This window comes from Podarcis cretensis, assembly GCF_951804945.1.
Source record: "Podarcis cretensis genome assembly, chromosome: 1".
In the NCBI taxonomy this organism is placed as follows: Eukaryota; Metazoa; Chordata; class Lepidosauria; order Squamata; family Lacertidae; genus Podarcis; species Podarcis cretensis.
The window spans coordinates 84,614,993-84,635,863 of record NC_137170.1 but is presented as its reverse complement, the minus strand read 5'-3'; the positions used below and the strand labels follow the sequence as shown (position 1 = coordinate 84,635,863).

The 20,871-nt window shown below is 46.0% G+C and overlaps 1 protein-coding gene across 1 annotated transcript; it reads left to right on the top strand.

The window, feature by feature from the left end:
• Window positions 1–1,648: 1,648 nt before the first annotated feature.
• On the top strand, window positions 1,649–19,118 carry SMTNL1 (smoothelin like 1). Its single transcript, XM_079953680.1, has 9 exons — window positions 1,649–1,802; window positions 8,049–8,508; window positions 9,578–9,713; window positions 10,732–10,786; window positions 11,644–11,811; window positions 14,071–14,173; window positions 15,920–16,071; window positions 17,559–17,766; window positions 18,712–19,118. The coding sequence occupies exons 2-8, from the start codon at window positions 8,113–8,115 to the stop codon at window positions 17,701–17,703; spliced, it is 1,155 nt and encodes a 384-aa protein (XP_079809806.1). The 5' UTR covers window positions 1,649–1,802; window positions 8,049–8,112; the 3' UTR covers window positions 17,704–17,766; window positions 18,712–19,118.
• Window positions 19,119–20,871: the final 1,753 nt, after the last annotated feature.

The window sequence follows — 20,871 nt, the reverse complement described above, 5'->3', positions numbered from 1 at the left end:
AGTTTAGTTCCCATAGCAATGTTTATAGGAAACATGCTCTGTCAGGCTGTGAAAGATGCAAAAAAGGACAGTGACAATATTTGTGTAGCTTGTGTTGCCAGCGAAACATTATTTAGGTCTCTGTCATTGAGGAAGATCTTTCCCAGAGGAAGCTGGACTGACACAGACTGGGATTCTATTCCTAGGGACTGCTCAGGTCAGAATATTAACATGCTTTGGGGTCTTGTCCCTAGGCTATTAGTAAATTTTCTATATTGTTAAGTACTAGCTATATAACCTGTCCCTTTATGGAAATAAGGTTGCAACCCTAAATAAATTTGCTAGTCATTAAATTCTGTTGAATTCAGTGGCATTTCTGACCAGCTTTTTTTTGGGGGGGGTAGGTTCAGACCACAAGGCTTGCTTGCCCCTACCTCTTAGAAGAGTGGGTGCTTCCAACATCCCACATGCTACACAGCCATTTCAGCAGATGGCTGCTTTGCTCTCATATCACAGCAAAATACTGTTGTCTTGTGCCCAGCCAGTTTAGGACCTATACAAGTCTCACCCCATCTCAAGGATGAACAAACACCTTGGCCCAAATGGAAATGTGCCTTTATGAAGCTGCTATATCTCAGCTTGCCTCCAAACATTCTGCTCCTGTAGAATTTCCTCACCTTCCCAGGACAGAGACAGTCCTAGGGCCTTGCTCTGGGAACAATATAATAAAGTGTCAGAGAGTGGGGAAATGAGACATAAAGAAGCAACCTGTTCCAGCCTTCTTCCAGGCCCAGATATGAAAACAGAACCCAGATTTCTGTTCTTATTTATTTAGGTTTTGACAGCATGGGTACAAATTTCAATCCTAATTTCAGCCAGTGCATTGCACCTTTTTTTTCTTTTCTTTTTTAGGAATTAGAAAATTAGAAATTTATTTATTTGGTTTTTCAGATTAAAATTTTACAGTCACATATCCAACATACAACATAAAAACAAGATTCCAAGGAATCTCTTGGACTTCCTACTGTTAATCATTTGTTCCTGCATCTTTTATAATAATCCAAATCTTTTATCACTCCATTGTATCCAGAATTCACCATTAAACTACAAGTGATATTCCAATCCTATTAATGATTTTAACTGTTTACAATTGTCTTTAAGATAAGTTATAAATTTTCGCCATTCCTTATTAAAAATGTTGGTCTTCCTGATTCTCATTTGTTTCATGCATGCTCTCTTCAAAGTATTATTTCCTTCTTTTCTGCTGGCTCCATTTCTTTTCGTCTGAGTGGTCTCTGAATCCCTCTCTTCTGCCTTTCATCTAAATGCCTCATGCTTCATAAAGAGTAGCCCTGTTGCTAAGAGCTCCAGGACTTTTGCCACCAATGAAATACATCTCGTTCCCAATGTGCCTCCACGTGGGCAATGCCTCAAGGCATCGGGTCTCTAGCGGACATTTTGCTAGACAGCACTCTCCCCTATAGGGGAGAAAAATGTTTCCTGTGGTTCTCTCCACTAAGACCGGAGTTGCTCAGAGGCTGCTGGGAGAACTGATTTCTCTTCACCTTGCCCCGGCTCCATCTGCCCCTTCTGAGAAGTGGGAGCTGTGATTGAAAGAGGCACCTGTTGGCTTCCTGATAAAAATAGGAGCGTCCAGTTACCCATCACAGTAGGGAGGGTGGGTGTATCAACAGAGTAGTAAACAATGAGAAAAGGCACAGCATGCACAGTGGAGGGGGGAAGAGAGGCTGAGAGGAGGCCAGGAGGAGGAAGCAGGAGAAGGAGAGAGCAAGGGAGAGACTGAGCAGAAGACCAGCCGCTTGGTAGGTGCAACCTCATTTCCAAAGCCCCCTCTTTTTCCAGCAGCCCACTGTAGGGGTTCAGTACTCGAAAAGAACTGTTTGTGTGCATGAGTCTAGATAAGTGTTCATTCTGCAAACATGCCGGGATGCGCAAATGGTGGCTCTGGAGCCATATTCAGGTCCCAAGTACAGCTCCTGGACACTCAAGAGCGAATGATAGAGGTGGAAGTCCACCCTGTGCATTGCTCTCCTGTTCATTCAGGGCCCAAGGAGCAGAAACAGCCACAAAAAGTGAGGCAAAGTAGGGCTACAGATGAGGCTGTGTGGGACTACTTAGCATCTCTGCAATATGGGCCCTTCTTCAGGTATGGAAGGGGCCTTTTCAGCAGTAACTCCCTCACTGGAATAGACTCCCAAAAAGAGTCTTACCTGGTGTCTATGCTGATGCTATTTGGTTGCCAAAGACCTTTCTATGTCTGTAGGCTTTTTAATATAACCTATTTTTACCTCTACTGCTCCTCTTTATTTATTTAACATCTACACCACCTGCTTCTTCCAAGGAGCTCAAGGTGGTGTACATGGTTCTCCCCACACCCCATTTCACCCTCATAACAACCCTGTGAGGCAGGTTAGGTTAAGAGATGGTGACTGGCTGAGTGGCGATTTGAACCCTGGTCTCCCAGTTCACAGTCCCACAATCTGAACATTACGACACTTTTACAGATTGCTTTTATGATGCTCTTTTAAACCCTGTTGTCTTCAGTGCGTTGTCTTAAATCGTGAGCCAATGAAAGACTGAGTAGGTTTCCCTAAAATGAATATTAGAGTTATCTCATATTTTATGGGCAAAGGTTCTGTTTCTTCACCTTCTGAATTTTTGCCTGTCATAGTTGAAAGTGGTTTCTGATGGAAAGATGCAGTAATGTGCAATATTGTACCTGCTGAATTTCTGGCTGTTGCACAGTGGGTTCAAGCAGGGGTAGCCAATATGGGGCCTGTCAGTCATTGTTGTCCCCCCCCCCCATCATCCTTGACCATTGGCAGTGTTGGCTGAGGCTGGTGGGAGCTGGCTCTCAGGAGAGGGCTTTTGGTGAGCGGCTCTGGTTTAAACATATTGGCCACAGTGCCCTAGACCATTATTTGATTCCAAATGCACATATGCTGGCAAGCCAAGAAAATTCCATTATCATTATTTGTATGTACTGGGAAGTAAGGTACTTGGAGACAGCCTGCTTCCAGACAGAGGCTTAATTTGCAAACGAGACACTGAGATATTGCAAATGGGATATTGGCAACAGAGCTGGGGTTTCGGGTTGTTGGGTTTTTATTTATTTATTTATTTATTTACCAGCTTTTCCCTGGGAGAGGTAACTTCAGATGAAATGGGAGATATAGGATGGCGCTTTAATGGCAACGAATTGGCTAAGACCCTGCATGCATGAAGAACAGTGATGCCACAATAAACCCTGTCTGGAAACACCCTCCCACTGTATTCACTGGGGCTTACTCTCAGGAAAGTGTGTATAATTCAGCCTTCATGATCTGCCTCCAACTATCTGGTAGTACAAGGAGCTGAGCTTGAATAAATCTCAACAAGCCAACTAGTTTTCTTATGCCTCCAATAATCCATTTCAAAATCTTGGAAGTCACCCACCACCTTTGTGCACCTATATTCTCAGGGGAAAGATGAGCAGAGATGCCAAAGCTCCTCAGGCTCAATCTCAGAGCCCTGGTGGATCAGGCCCATGGCCCAACTAGTCCAGCATTCTGTCCTCACAGTGGCCAACCAGATGCCTGTGGGGAGCCTACAAGCAGGATATGAGCATAACAGCACTGTCCCCCCCTGTGGTTTCCAGCCACTGGTAACCAGAAGGATGCTGCCTCTGATTGCAGAGGCAGACCATGAATGAGGCTTTTGTATATATGGCCAATGGCCAAAGGCCACGTCAAACTTTGCTCCCTTGCTTCCTGAGCATCCAGGGCAGTCTGTGAATTGGGGAAGGCCTGTCGCTCAGTGGTAGGTCAAATGTATTATGTGTGAAAAGTCCCAGGTTTACCTCCCAGAATCTCCTGGTTAGGCTGCCCAGGTGAAAAAGAGGGAATTCAGCAGGTATAGTTACAGAAATTTCCTCTTTTACACTACTATTCAAGGTATAGGGGCCCTGGCTTCTTTTTCATCTAGTCACTCGACTCCAGGAAGAGCTGGAAAAGACCTCTATCTAAAACCTTGGAAGACCATTGGTTTGACTGGTGTAAGGGATCTTCCTTTATTCCTAATGAGCAGTTTAATTTGATGGAAGGAGTTTTAGGAGGTCTCTGTGAAGACTGGTTTCTTTTCAGCTTTACAGATTGGGAAAACAGCTGAGACAAAATTCAAGGCAAAATTGATGCAGAGCCCCATAATTCCTGAGCTCACCCCATTATCCATTAGTCAGCTCAAACAACAGCTAATAATCCTATTTCCTTCAGTTCTAGGAAAACCTTTGTATGCATTGTGACTGGTCAGCCATACTAGTTTGAAGGGTTCCTTTCTTCAGTGAAGTGTTCATTTTATCCACCCAAAGTTGCTCCCATCACTCAGTCATGCCACCACTGAGCACCTCTGAGGGGAAAACAATGCTTGTACTGTATAGTATTCACAGTCGGTCTAGTTCAGCAGATTTCCATGTCTGAAGAACACCAAACAATTTCAGACAAAGCAAGGATGGAAAGTGGCCATCACTGTCTCTTGTGGGAGCAAATCCCATAGTTTTAACAATGAACTGTGGGAAGATGTACTTTCTTTGTCTATCCTGAATCTCACAACATTCAGGTGCTATGAGAGAGAGAAACTTTTCTCTGTCCACTTTCCTGCACTGTGCATAATTTTGCACACCTCTATCATTTCACTCGCCTTTTCTGTAAACCCCAAAGCCCCAAATGTTGTCATCTTTCTTCATAGAGGAGTTGTTCCACCCCCTTAGGTGTTTTGCTGGGATCCTGCACAAGGTCCCAGGTTCAATCCCTGGCATCACCTGGCAGGACTCGCAGATCCCTGTCTGAAATCCCAAAGAGTCGCTTACAGTCAGTGTCAACAACACTAACCTAGGTTGGCCAATGGTCTGATTCAGTATAAGGCAGCTTCCTAAGTTGCCATAGTGTGAGAATTTAGGGTGCCAATGAATTGTGTAGGTGCCTGTAGGAAATCCAAGAATGGAATAGCAACCGGTGGGTGAGGATAAACTTGAGGGACATTTGTAGGGACATGAGATCACAGCAGGGGCTGACCAGGAAGGACTGGAGGGGTGCAGGTGATTGCTTCTGCATTACTGCTCAGATGTCTTGATAATGCAGCTGCCAATACAGCTTTATTGGATAAATTGCGCAGTCTTAGCTGGCAACAGAGCTGCCTTTCCCCTCTAGTCCTCGTTTCCTGTATAAGAGCTTCCTTTACTGAAAGTGTCAGAATGCTTCCTAGAGCCTCTCTCTGCATAGGGCTCTGACAGGCCTTACTGTGCTAACAGCACAGCAGAAGTGTTAAGAACTGGGGTCGGTGTTCAAACCCTTTAAGCGTGGGCTGCACTGACAACGAAGCAGCGTTAATGACAAGAGTGTTTATTTGATGAGTGATGAAAACAAATTGTCAGTAAACTGAAGTCTGGGGTGAATGTGATTCAATCCAGCAATCTAAATGCATTCCCAGCCACCTAAGGTAATTCCATCCATACTCACACACACACTTAATGTCAATATTCCCACCCATACCCCAACTGCCATTTAGTACTTCCTTCAGCTCCCCGCTCCCTTACCTTAATATCCATTACTTCAATCGAACCCCCTCCTCTCCCCTCCCCTCCAAACACAAACCCCAAACATGGTTCCTTAACAGCACTGTAAGATGGCACAAGTGCTACAGAAGAGGGATAAGAATGTGTGGCCTCCTTAACTGAAAGAGCCCGTTCATTTTCATTGCAATCCTACAAACGGATAGTGCTTAGTGGTATCATGGTGTTGGATTAGGACCTTGGAGGCCAGGGTTCAAATCCCCACTCGGCTGTGAAGCTCCCTGGGTGACCTTGGGCCAGTCACTCGTTCAATCTCAGCCTTGCCTACCTCACAGGGTTGTTGCGAGGATAAAATGGGGAGGGGTATATGGACCGCCTTGAGCTTCCTGGAGGAGAGATGGGATATGAATGTAATGAATAAATACATAATCCCAAGTCTCACAGAGATCAGTGGGACTTATTCCTGGGTAAGAACATGTAGGATCATTGCCTTAGGAAGACTGAGCCGCTCTTTGCTCAGATGTTCTGGGCATCCTGACCTCTTGACTGTATCTGAAAAGGTCAGAGGGTTATTTTTAGCAGGTGACAGCGCAGCTCACCTGCCCCTTCTCCCTATAATTGCCTCTTGCACGTTACATCCCTGAATCACTGGCTGCTCCTGGCGTTTGTCAGCAGGTTTTATTTAAAGATGATTTACTAAGTGACAAGGAAGGAGTGGGTAGGGGCTTACCCCTGCCTCCTCGCCTTCAAGGATCTATGAAGTTCTACTTCAGATAGGTGGCTGCTGTTTTGCAGGGCTGACCAAAGAGTGAGGTGGCTGCCTGAGGCAGCTGATTTGGGGTGTTATTATGAACGGGCAGCACATTTTTAGTTACTTAATTTATTGTAATATATTTTCTGCCTGGGAGGGGTGCTCAGAGGATTTGCTGCCCCACATGATTAATAATAATAATAATAATAATAATAATAATAATAATAATTTATTTATACCCTGCCCATCTGGCTGAGTTTCCCCAGCCACTCAAAATAACTCATCCAGCTTTTGAGACTATTATGTACCTTGACTTGAGGAGAGGGCTCACCATTTGCTGTTCCACCTTGGGCAGCAACACGTATTGGCCCAGTCCTGGTACAAGGTTTGCCAGGGATTCTCGTGACTAATTTAGCCTTCTGTGTAGCTCTGCCTGTCTCCATAGAAAGAAGCTGGATTAGGACACATGTTGGGCAGGATCTATGCCAAGCCATACTTCTGAGCCCACCGGATTCCTGAACTATAAGCTAGGCTGCTTCCTTTACTTAGACACAGGTTGATTCACATCAGTGCAGTGCACCCTTCACTGGAATTTGTGAAGCAAGGAGCTTATCCAGATGCTATTCTAAAACACCCAAGTATCCTATATTACCTTCTGGCTGAAAATTATTGTCTACCACATTGTGGGGATGGCGCAGTCACACCATTTCCTTGAGTGACAGAGACATTTAAAGCAGCACCATGCGTGAAACAAGAATCTATGTTCACTGCCTCGAGTGTAATTACCTTCTCACATAGTTATATCACACACAGCAAGACCCCTGGCCTGGCTGGGCTCCTGCTGTGTAGCTTAATATTTCCATAGCTCTTAAAGACTATTTATAACATACACCCAGCAGAGGGCATCCCTTTTACTCTCCCCCGCCCCTCCAGTACTGCTGGTGGAATTCTTGGTGAAACTTGAGAAGGAAGTATTTGTATTCCAAAAGGTGTAGTATAGCAGGGGTGGGGGAATCCGTAGCTTTCCAGGTATTTGCTGGACTACAATTCCCATCATTCCTAGACATTTGCTATGCTGGCTAGGGCTGATGGGAATTGGAGTCCCATGGCAACTGGAGGGCTGCCCCTCTTCTATGGGCCACCTCATACATGTATGCTAAGGTTACCAGATTTTTTTCAATGAGTCCAGGAACACTTTTCAGTTTCAGTGGATTTTGTATGGGGACTGATTTGTAAATTCAGGGATTGTCCCCGGGAAACGGGGATGTCTGGTAACTTTAATGTATGCTGATCACAGGATGACTGCCACAGGCATGGATGACTTGCATGTGTGAATAGGCCACCATAGATAGATTTGTCACAATGCCTCAAAAATCCAGTGCTTTTCAATGGAGTCGCTTATGTAGCTGCCAGTTATCAAGCGAAGAGAAGTCAAGTGTTAACTATGTACCTGGGGGAATGTGAAGGGCTTGCTATACATTTAAAGCATATTCAACACACATTTAAAGTGCATGACTCCCGCCCACCCCCCAAGAATCCTGGGACCTGTAGAGAACTACCATTCCCAGCACCTTTAACAAACTACAGTTCCCAGGATTCTTGGGGGGAAGTCATGCACTTTAAATGTGCTCCGGATATGCATTAAATGTATACCGTGTGCCTGCCCTAATAGTTGCAACAGTTGGTATCAAAAAGTGACACGTTTTCGCCCTCTGATTTTCACGTTTTGTCCCTTGCCCTGTGAATTTCCAGAACTGGAGCTGGAAGAGGCCACCAGCTTCATCCTCCACTGAAGCAGCCAGAGGAACTTGACACCATGGAGGCCGAAGGCACTAAGGAGCAGCAGGAGGAGAGCCAGCAAATCAATGGACTGGAGCAACAGAGCAAGTCAGGAGATGCTCAGGTTGAGGCTCATGGAGAGAGTGAGGCTGGGAAAACAGAGGCTGCTGCTGGGAAGGAGACCAAGGATGAGAATGAGCCTGCAGGAAAGGCTTCGGGGGCCGAGGAGATGCTGGGATCTGAGACCAAAGAGAAAGCAGAGGAAGCCGGAGAAACCAACCAGGCAGCCTCAGAGGATAGAGTGGCCGTGGGTGTATCTGGAGCAGAGCCCAAGGAAGAAGCTGAGGTTTCTGGAACACCAGAAGAACGGCAGGAAGAGAAAGGAGCAAAAGCTGATGCTTTGGAGAGAAACACCAGCACTTCCAGCACAGAGGTGGGAACAGAGTGCGTTTCATTCCCTGTCTTGTGCATCTCATTCCCCTGGCTGGCTTCTCTTGCTCTCTTTTAGCTTCTATGTTAGTTTCTTTCCTTTATAGCAGCCTTCACTGCTCCAGATGTTTTGGACTACAACTCCCATCAGCCCCAGCCAGCACCCCGATTCTGTGTAGGTCTATTGCACCTCTTTGTCTTTAAGGTTCCCTGAGACCTTTTGCATTTCCATTAACACATTACTCCCAATAGTTAGTTAGTAGCTTTATATGTGTCAGCCACTCGTTTCTGTCTCTATGTGTAAGTGGCTCCTTTGCAAAGCTAAGGCACCAGGTTTCAAAATAGTTTCTGGGAAACACTGAGGGTGCAGGAAAGAACATAGATATGCTCTGGGAATGGTGAACAAGGTGACAGGTAAATGTCTCACCCTACAATTCGTGGAGACTATCCACAGGGCTTGGCTTATTTATAAGGTTTTCATTCTGTCTTTTCGCATATGGCCCCAAGGCAGCTTACAATTGGTTGTTGGTGGTGCTGGGTGATACCTGGTTTTCAACATTGTAATATATCATCGACTAAACACCACAATATACCGATATATCACAATGTCTGAAGTAAGGATGGAACTATGCAGAAGCGAATGGGGTAATGTCCTGGCAACTGCTCCTGATTAGGGGGTCTAAAACTGATATACTTTTACTTACTGTTAACATATTGTTACAACTGTTATTTTATAGTACAGAACAACAGGGGCAACAGGAATCATGAGAGAAGTGACGATCGACTTCTTAGTTTTCCTCATATCACGATGTCTTTTTACATAGCATGCAGACACTGTGATTCACAGTTTATCGCCATATCAAATATAATGAAATTATGTCAGATATTATGAAACCATTATCACGATGTGGACTTCAAACCAATTGGGGACGATGTATTGATATATCACCCAGCCCTAGATGTTGGACTCCAGATTAATGTTGGGTTCACTCCTTATCCCACAAGGCAGTGGAGCTTACAATAACCGCACTGAAAATATGTTTTGGCTTGTCCCTTCTCTCTTATTCATGTAGGGCCGAACTGGCAGCACTTCAGATGAGCCTCTCTCACCAGAACCAGAAGAGGAAGAAGAATTCTGGCCAGAATTCTCTCCAAGTTCTCCTGAAGAGAGCCCACAAAGCCCCACAGAGTTCAAAAATGTGGAGACAGGTAAGAAAAATATGATTCAGTGCACTGAAAATTTAAACCAGAGGTGGGGAACCTGCAGCCTATGAGCCAATCTTGACCTGCCTGACTGTTTTCACCAGGCCAAGCACACCCATTGGCTGACATAACCAGTGACATCAGTTGATGGGCGGGAGGACAGGGTTTAATCCTGCCTAGGTTGTGCTGCCCTATTCCCAGCAGGATCACACAGTCTAGGCAGCAGGATTTAATATTCTCTCATGAGCTGATGAGCAGAGATTAAAACCCTTTGCCTGTTCTTTTCATTGGGCATGGGAGGTGAGCCACAGCTGCCACACCCACTTATTCAAGGTCACAGTTCTCCACTGCTGCCATCCACCTGTTCGAAGCAGTGCTGTTTGAAGCAGCCTCTGTCTCCTTTAAAGGATCAAAAGATACTTAGCAAAGCCACGGAGCGGATTTTGACAGGTGGTCTGCCCTGCCTGCCTGTCAATTATATACTATCACAGTGACATCACAGGATTGACAGATGTGTGGCCCCCACTCAGTTCTCAGATTGGGCCTGTAAGGCTGATCCTGAGAAGAATCTGTGCCGTGGAGCCAAAAAAAAGGGGGGGAAGGTTCCCCATTTAATAGGAAGTACGAAATACACTTGAGATTAAAGCTCTAGGTGGCACTCTTGATTTATTGATTGAAAAGGTACCTTATATGGAATGTGGCAACAGACACAGAATCCTGAGAAACTCAGTTTTATTTTATTTAAAGCATGTTTCTAGCCCTCATCATTCTGAAGGCATAACTGAAAGCAAGCAGTAGCTTCACTTCCTACAAACGGGAATTTCCTGTCTGACTGCATGGGATCCCTCACAGTCTTCAGTCACATTTCACAAGTTGGGAATGGGTGCAAAAGCAATGCCAAGAACAGTGATGGAGAAGTGTTCGGTGTCTGTGTGTTGTTTCCCCTCTCCTCATGTCATTTCTCACATCATTTCAACACAAGTGTGATTTTTTTAAAGGTATAACTTTCTGTAATTCCATCTAGGAAGCACTCCTTCAGGCCCAACTGCCCCTGAAGCTGCCACGGAGAACAGCACCAGGTGAGACAGAGTCTCTGAGAGCAACCCTGGCCTAGTAGAGCTGTATTGTGTGACCCCTTGCTACCACGGGGCAACGTACACAGAAAGCACAGCTCAGCAATGATGGTGATGACAAAGATCCTGAACAATAACTGTTGCCTCATGGAGGAGTGCTGCTAGGTACTTAACGGGCTCCAGGCAGTCACAGGCCCACAACACACAAATGTCCATGAAATGCATAGTGTGCCTCTGGGCATATTAAGATGCCAGGTTGCTAAGGGCTCACCAGCACTGCATTTTGCAATGCACCCAGACACCTTGTAAGCAAAGATAGATATATGGTTGGGGAAAGGGGCAAGAGATTTGGGGTGTGAGGGGGAAAGACCACCACCACAGCCCTGTGTGTTGGTTGGGCCTGGGGACTGGAAATTCAAACATTGCCCTGCAAAGAGCACCAAGTTGAGATTTTAAGCCAGCAAAAGCTATACTGAGCAATGATGGGGAACTTGCAGACCTCCAGATGTTGGACTTCCATCACCCCTGACCACTGGCCATGCTGGCTGGGGCTGATGGGGGTCCAACCACATCTGGAGCACCCTAGGTCTCCCGCTCTTGCCATGGAGGACCACTACCATTATAATATTTCCCCCTTCCCTCGGAGTGGCACTCGTCAGGACTGATGGGGATGCTTTTCCATGAGTGGTGAGGGGAAGGGCTTTCTCCTGGCCACCATCTTGGCCTCTCCTCCTCCTTTTCCTCCTATTTTGAGAAGTTCTGGACTGAGAGGTGATCACAGGTCTACCTACTGCCATGCCCTCATCCAATACCACTCAGCCTTCTTGGGTTTGCTTGTTTGTTTACTTGCTTTTGGTTCTTAGCACTGAAGCAGTCCCAAAGGGGGATGAAAAGCAACTGCCAGCTGCTGAAGGAGCAGCCGCTGCCCAGGAGAAGAAGAAGAGACCCACTTTTGACAGAAGAGAGATGACAAGGCCTCGTATGCCACCCAGAGCTCAGTCCCGCAAGGCCATCATGGATAAGTTTGGAGGGTAAGCCTGGGACTGCACCACTGGGTGCCTCCATTGCAATCCTTCACTGATTTTGTCTTTCTCTCTCTTTCTTCATTGCCCCACAGCCTTTGTACTTCCTGTGTAGCACATGCATGCTTCCTTCTGCCACAACTCCTAGATAAAGGTAAAGGTACCCCGGTCCGTAAGGGCCAGTCGTGTCCGACTCTGGGGTTGCGCGCCCATCTCGCTTAAGAGGCCGGGGGCCAGCGCTGTCCGAAGACACTTCCGGGTCACGTGGCCAGCGTGACAAGCTGCATCTGGTGAGCCAGCGCAGCACACGGAAATGCCATTTACCTTCCCGCTAGTAAGCAGTCCCTATTTATCTACTTGCACTTGGAGGTGCTTTCAAACTGCTAGGTTGGCAGGCGCTGGGACCGAGCAATGGGAGCGCACCCCGCCGCAGGGATTCGAACTGCCGACCTGACGATCGGCAAGTCCTAGGTGCTGAGGTTTTACCCACAGCGCCACCCGCATCCCTAACTCCTAGATAGTGCAATGCATTTTAGGAGCAGGCGCGAAGCCTAAACCCACAAACATTGACTAGGTTCAAGGGAACTTGCTTTCAGTTAAGGTACACAGGGGGCCAGCTTCAGTTGTTTTACACTTTTCATCAAACAGTACCACATTTGTATGCAGCCAGATATTATTTTATAATCTCTCTGTTTTAAAATGTTCATTTACCACCTGTCACGTAAACATTTCCAGGAGGAGCACAAGAATAAAAGCAGTGCAATAATTAAAATCATTAGCCAAAATATTTAAAATCGTTAACGGCAAGCTAAAAAAAGAGGCCTGAACTATAGCATGTTCTTTATTCTGGTGCACGGGTAGCCGAACAAGGTAGAGAAGGCAGCTTTAAAAGATAGCTTTGTAAGAGATTGCAAAATAGATTGTTCCATGTTAAAGAGAAAGAGCAGGGCCAGCATCACCGCCTGTCCTTCTCAGGTAACTGCCAGGGTCCTCAGCATTCTGGCGCTGCTGTATGCTGCCCTGAACCACCCTCAGTTTTTTATTCCTTGCTTCTGCCCCAACTGGCAGGATCTAGTCACTCTCTTCATTTCACAGTGTCCCCACATCCAAGCATTGCTCTGGGACATTGTAAGAAGACCTAGACACGCAGCACTGCTTGGAGTGCTGCCACCACAACCAGCTAAGCACACCAACTCCTAGGGGCCGAAGCTGTGTGTGCATATATATATATATATATATATATATATATATATATGATTTTTATTAATTTTTCATTAATAATACTCCAGTTGATACAATGCCAAATCTTGCCACATCATAATACAAATAATAAAACCAATTATACATTCCAATTTATATATTTTAAAAAGACTTCCCATGTTCTGGCCAGTCAGAGAAAGTTTTTGTTTCTTGTTCCTGCTTTTTCTGGGGCCGAAGCAGTTTTGGGCCCTTCAATGTCTTGTTTTGTTTTGTTTTTGAGGTGGCTGGGCCCCCTCAATGTTCAGAGGGTGTTCAGCTGCATCGCTGGCTCCTTGACACGTCATGTGGCATCGGGACGTCGCATTGGGCCCCTTCAATCATCTTGAGAAGATGGTGCCTCTGGCCAGGGGACACAGAGAGAGGAGGGGACCCAGCAAAAGACACGTTGCCCAGGTGGCCATCAAACCTACAACTGGCCTGGATAGAGAGGTTTCTCTTGGGCAGATCAGTGAATAGATAAGAATCTAAGCAATCGACTAGAGAAAAGGCCACTGATGAGGAATCTTATTATTGTGTGGACAACATTCCAGGTGCCACGTTCCAGGTGTAAATGGGGCTGGAGGGAATAGTGGGTAGAGCAAAGGGTGGGACTCTTGTAGGCTACGTTTAAACAGCAAAGAAGTCAGCAGGTTCTGTACATGCACATCCCTCTCCAGCCAGGTAAACAAGAGGCATTATCAGAGTTCAAGGGCTCATTCCAGCCAAGCAAAAGCTCTCAAGGAAGGCGTGCAGCAGGGATGGTGAGGGGTGTAGCCAGGGGACAGCAGACAAAGGCCTGCATTCATTCATCTAGCCTGAGGTTACTCATCTCAAGTATAGAACTTCATCCTAAAGAGGCAGATCTGTGCCCCCAAGGCTGTCCAGTAGAGAAGAATAGGGAAATGTAAATCAAATCAGTTAAATTCTGTATAATCTGTGGATTCCTGAGAAACTTGTCTTTTTTATTCTGGCTCTAGTCATTCATTATTTTCTCCCTCTTTTGGTTATTTCCCTACTTCCCTTCCAAAGGGCTGCAACCGGTCCTGCCCCCAATATCAAGAAGACGGGTGGTGCCAACACAGTGAAGACTATGTTGCTGGAGTGGTGCCGGGCGAAGACCCGTGGCTATGAGGTAATGAGTCTGTATAAACTGTGAAAATCAATGCCTCCTTAAGTGGTCCTTCAGCTCATGACCCCACTGTTCCCCAGGAATGCAGCAGGCACCCTCATTTCCCTTGTGAGGATGGTGTTGGTCATGCAACTTGTTTGTGTGATCAGCTGTTGTATGACAATAAGATGATTTCTTGTGAAATATGAGTGTATTTTTTTCCTGGTACAGAGGAATGTTCCCTGTTCTTATTATATAACATCAGCATCAGTGTGTAATCAATACTGTGTGATCTCCACAGTCGGTCCCAACAGGTTGTCAAAGGTGGCTGTCTCTCTCATTTTGTGTTAGGCCATGCCCCCCATGCCAGTCATTTTATGACTAGCACCCACAGCACTCTCAAAATTTGAAATGCGCCCATTGATCCAAAAGGCTGGCGATCCCTGCAATGCGTGTTGGAATGCCTTAACATAAAATTACTGACCATAGAGGCTTGTCTGAAGTGTTGCTGAGAAACTGCAGATCCAACCGGGTCATGTGGCGTTTTTAAAGACTAACAAATGTGTTATGGCACAAGCTTTTACATTGCTGCCCTGATAAATTCCTTAAAGATGCCCAAAGACTCTTTTTTGTGTTTGCTGCAACAGACTGACATGACAACCTCACTGAAAATTGAGAAAATGTCCATGAAAAATGAAGCACTTGGAACATTCTAGAAGGGCTATATAACTGCTACCATTTCCCTACACTTCAGATTGTGGTGTGTTATAAATAGGCACAATGTAACCTCAGGTTTATGTTAATACTCTGTGCTTATCACCCTCAGATACATTTTGTAATTCCTCAAAATAGTAGCACTATTTGTCTCACTCTTTCTCTCTCTCTCTCTCTCACACACACACAAATACACACCCCAGAACAGTGCAATCTTGCCAAGAACAAACTGTTGGAGAAAATGTACCTATAAACCAAACATGAGATTCACCCTGCACAGAGGTGCCAGCCACAGTGACAAATTCATGGGATTTCCACCCACAGGTTGTTGGTTTTTTTAAAAAAATCAAAGCAAATAGTAATGCATCTTTCAAGTTCCATTTGGTCACTTCCGAACTTCTGTTTCAAAGCAGTAATTGCAATATTCCCACAACTGATTATCAAGGAGCAAAAGCAGTCTGAACTGCTGTTTGGCTTTAAAAGGGCTTTGGTAGACGCTAACAATCGTGCAAGCCTTTTTCCTGACTTTAGACACTTGCTAAGCAGGCAAGTAATTTTGTTTATTACAGATTCAGCAGTTTTTCTTCTACACATTTGTACTGCAGCCTTTTAACTGTGATGAAAACCTGCCTTTCCCAACCATTTCAGTATTATACATAGTAATGCCATGACCACAGCTATACCAGACATCTTCAGCGCAAACAGATACGTATTCATGAGTCTCAAAGCAGAAAGAGGCAGTGTGGTTCAGTGCTAGAATGTTGGTTTGGATGTTTCCATTCCCACTCAGTCTTGATGCTCATTTGGTGCCTGGCCTACGTCCCGGGGTTGTTATAAAGATTTTTTAAAAATGAGAATTCCATTCACGTGACCCTGAAATGATTGGAAGAAGGAGGGGCATAAATGGGATGGACAAATAAGCAAACTAGTGCAGATATGCTGCTAATCATAATTAATGCCTGTTGCAGCTGCTGGGGTGTGGGGCGTAGAGACTGAGTGTATGCCCAAGGAGAGAAGACAGGTGGCCCTGTTTATGTTTCTCTTTCTCATCCCCAGCACGTGGACATCCAGAATTTCTCCTCCAGCTGGAGCAGTGGCATGGCCTTCTGCGCTCTCATCCACAAATTCTTCCCGGATGCCTTTGACTACGCTGCACTTGACCCAGCAAACCGCAAAGAGAACTTCACTCTGGCCTTCTCCACTGCAGAGTGAGCACCTTCCCAGACCCCAGGATCCCACAACCATAGGGCAGGTTGGGCTGGGTGGAAGAGCCAGGCCACACTTCCACATACCCACATCCTGGTGATTGTGGGTCCATTGCTGTTTGCTGCAGTGAACATGTAAACAAATTTATACTGTACCTGTTTCAAATTATTATTGTTGTTATTAATAATAATAATAATAATAATAATAATAATAATAATAATTCCCCAGCCACTCTGAGCGGCTCCCAACAAAATAAAAAGGCGATAAAATACCAAATATTTAAAAATTCCCTATATAGGGCTGACTTCAGATGTCTTCTAAAAGTCAGATAGTTGCTTATTTCCTTGACATCTGATGGGAGGGCGTTCCACAGGGCGGGTGCCACTACCAAGAATGCCCTCTGCCTGGTACATGTAACATTTGGGCCTTATCTACACTTACCTCTCCCCCCCCCCCGCTTCCACTCTTTCCAGGCACAGGCCCCACACTTTAAAGCTCTGTGTCCTTGCAAAAGCCCGCTCTTTAAAGCTGAAGCACAACAAACAGCAATTTGTGTTTTCCACAGATTGTTGTTTGCTCAGATTCAGATTTAAAGAACTGGCTTTCACTGGGAAAACGCTAAAGCAAAAAAAGCGGGGCAGCACTCAGACACAGATCTTTAAAGTGTGGACTTGTGCCAGGAAACTGCAGAGGAAAAGTTGTGTGTGCATAACAGCAATCCAAAGCATAGCTAAACCATTTCAAACAACTGAGCAACAAAAAACAACAAAGCAATACTTGTACATTTCAGCACAGGTTAATATCAAAGTGCAACAAGAACACTTGGGCAAATAAACAGGTCTTCACTTTGCACCAAAGAAATATCAACATGGGGGGGGGGGCAGAAACAGGGTGCTATACCCAAGGAAGCCATTTCTCCTGTCACTTGACCTCTGGAAGCAGGGGAAGCTGGAGAAGGGCCTCGGAAGGTGATCTCTGCATGCAAATAGGCTTGTTTGGGAGTAGGACAGCCTTTCCCATGCCATGCCAGCCACAGGGAGCTGTAGTCCAAAACCTCTGGTCTCTTTACACCTTCCGCATCTGCCTGAGGAACATGGCATAAACCAAGCCAGAGTCAAAAAGCACTAACAGGGATGTCTCGCCATCTGTACCCTAGCATGTAATGTATTATATGGGCCATGGTTTGTTCATCAGTGGGGAACCTGCTGCCCTCCAGGGCACTGTAGGTTCCCACTACCAGCAGCCCCAGCCAGCACAGCCAAGGATGATGGGAGTTGGAATTCAGCACCCAAAGCACTGCACGTTACACACACACACACACACATACACACCCGCGCTTTAGATCACAGTTCTCTTCAATCCTGTGCCAACTTTCCAAAGTCAAAGGGATGGGGCGGCTTCACTGTTTTTTGGTTTAAGAGTTATGCATCTGTGAAGGTGAAAAAGGTGTCAAGCTAAATCTGGATGCTCTTTGCCATCCTCTTCCCAGGGAGCTTGCTGACTGTCCCCAGCTTCTGGATGTGGCCGACATGGTGCGCATGAGTGTCCCTGACAACAAATGCATCTACACCTACGTCCAGGAGCTTTATCGCAGCCTGGTGCAGAAAGGGCTTGTGAAGACCAAGAAGAAATGAGAACGGAAGGCAGGCTTGCGTTTGAGGCTTACTGGAAGCTGGAGGGAAGGTTTGGCAGAACAGGTGAGAAGGGCTCCATGGAGGACCTCTTCACTAAGTGAGAGCGTAATATAATGGCCAGTAGGGGATGCGGGTGGTGCTGTGGTCTAAACCACAGAGCCTCTTGGGCTTGCCGATCAGAAGGTTGGCGATTCGAATCCCCTTGACAGGGTGAGCTCCCGTTGCTCTGTTCCAACTCCTGCCAACCTAGCAGTTCGAAAGCATGCAAGTGCAAGTAGATAAACAGGTACCACTGCAGCAGGAAGGTAAATGGCATTTCTGTGTGCTCTGGCTTCTGTCATGGTGTTCTGTTGCACCAGAAGCAGTTTAGTCATGCTGGCCACATGGCAAGGAAAGCTGTCTGTGGACGAACACCGTCTCCCTCTGCCTGAAAGCGAGATGGGCACTGCAACACCATAGTCACCTTTGACTGGACTTAACCATCCGGGGTCCTTTAGCTTTTATATATATATAATGGCTAGTAGAAATCGGGGACAGGACACTGGCTCAGTTATTATCACATCTCTGGAAGCAACCTTATTTTAACATTTATACCATGCCTTACAGTTTCAACTTGAAGCACCCAAGGTGGCTTACAGAGCGGTAAGAAGATTTGGAGGTTTGGCAGTGGCTAGTGGGAAGAGGGCTTAAAATGGGAGGTTATGAGCTGAAAGTGGGTGCCCAGCATAAGAGTGTGAAGTGGCAATTGTGGACAGCACTGGTGACAGGCTAGTGGCAGGCAACATGTGGAAGCAAGGGACATTGCTAACCATAATCCTACCACTGGTCTCCCCCTCCAACCCAACCAGGGCAAACCAACCAGTGGGGTTTATGATGCAGATTATGGCTGTGGTCCATCTGTATCTGTCCCTCCAACCCTTTTGGATTCTCCTCGTCTGCGCTGGAAATTACAGCTTCTCTTAGGCTAAAGTGGACTCAGATTCAGGATTTTCTTCTTTTGCTTTTCAGAGAGAAGGTGACATGGGATGTCCCCTGGTCTCTATTCTGCCATTTCTTGTGCGCTGCACTGGATCAAACCAAAGTGGCTTTTGCTCTAGCATTTAAGTCTGCTATACACAAACTTTCTGCCTGTGTGCTTTTGAGATGTGTGGGGAAAGGGATCGTTAACTCTGTCCTGTAGGTGCTTCTAGTCACCTTCAGCAATCTGGCCTCCAAGGAACCAAAAGCCTCTGTCATAAATGGGCATGGCGTGGAACAAGGAAGTCTCTCCAGAAAATTACCACTGCCCATTTCATATACTATTCTCTTGGCTGCAAATGCTGGCAAGTCCTCCTCCAACCCGTGCTGCACTTCTCTTTAACCTCGCTCACTTCTCCTTACCGAGCATCATTAAAGCACAACTGTTTGAAGTCCAAGGCAACTAGGCAGTGTCTGTGATTCCCGCCCGCCTCCCCAAAAGCAAACTACAGTTCAAGCCCCATCCATCAATGGTGAGGTTACCAAGGAGACAGAATGAACAGCTCTCCTTGAAGATATTAAGCACAAGGCATACTAGAGCTGTGCAGCGTACAGGGAAAACACAACCTCATCCGATGCTTGCTTACTAGGAAGGAAGCCCCATGAGAGACTGTGGCCAGGGAGGAATATGGCCAGATAACCCCAACAGTAAGAGGTCCAGCAGAGTGAGAATGAGAAAGACCAGCTGCCACAACAGAAGGAGGAAGAACATTTTTTTATTAGAAAATGCATTTACTCACATATATCTGTGCGAGGCATTCCCATTTCCTAGGGTGCAAGATTCCACTGAAGCAAGAACTTGCCTCTAAATATGTTCTGCTTAGAACAGAACAGTATAAGTGATTTAAAAATAAAATATATTCAGATTTTTGGCAACATAGGCCAATTGTTTGCCAGCTCCAGGTTTGCCCTGCTCTACTCGGAAGAGCCTTCCAGCTCACTTATCACGTCATTACTTACCTACTGTATTTCAAAATCTCCAAGCTAAGTTAGGGTGCTTCTAGGCAGTGGAGCGTTGCCCATTAGGGAGAATGGGGCATTGCCCCACCAACTTCAGTCTGCCCTCAACCAGTCTCCCACCTGCCTACCTTCTTACAACCAGTCCAGGGAGTGCTCCTAGCAGCCAGCTTCCTCCTTCTTAGACTCAATGTTGCCCTTGTAGGACTCAGCAGGAAGGAGGATGTAGTCAAAACTAAAATGAGCTGCCTTCGCCTATCAAAGGCTCTGGCTCCACTTACTGCTCTCTCTGCCTTCTGTCCCAAGAGTCCCAGTGGCCACTTGCCATCTCTGCTTCCAGTTCCAGACGTGAACAATTAGCAGCACTCCGTCCTCACTGCTATGTTTTAAGGTGGAAGTGGAGTAGCTGCTCAGAGAGTGTTAGAAATCTGGAAACAGAGGCAGTCCCCACCCCCTTTCCTCAACCCCAAATGTTGCAGGTAGGGGGAGATTTTTATTCCCTTTCGTCACTGAACTCATGATTACGATGTTTTCTCCCCTCCCTCCAACTTGGGGTCAGAGAGAGACAAGAAATACGTGCAAGGCAGTTCTATTTGGAAAGGGAAGAATTAAAATGCCAAGTTGATTTCTGAGATCCAAACCATCAAGAAGGAAGTGGTTACAGCACAGACTGTACAGCCCTTCACCAGCCTGCAATAGAGCAGAACACCTGCATAACAGGTCGTCTGAGGAAATTGTAGAACTGCTCCATTGTTGTTGTTTTTTAAAAAGGTTGATTTATTTATTTATTTTAGCTTGGAGAAGGAGGCAGGGAAGGAAGATGAACAGGGAAAACATGGGAGGAGGATGTTTTGATTACAAATGGCATGTACATGTCCTGTAAAAAAAATGGATGACAAAGTGTACTACGGTAAATGCCCAATGAGAAAGCTGCCTTGGACAAACTAAACAAAGTCATTTGTGCCTCTTCCCAGGAATGTTTAGAGCAGGGGCCGGTGTTAAAGTGAAAAGCAAAACTGTAAGAAAGCAAGAAAGGTCATCCAAACCCCAGCGAATGCAAGGCGAAAGCACAACATTTCACTTCTAAGAGCAACATTTCACTTCCAAGAGCAGAGTCCAAAGCAAAGTCTCTCCTCCCCAGGGCTGAAGTCTCCTCCCCCTCAGATGCAGAATTAGTGTCATGAGCCAGAGCAA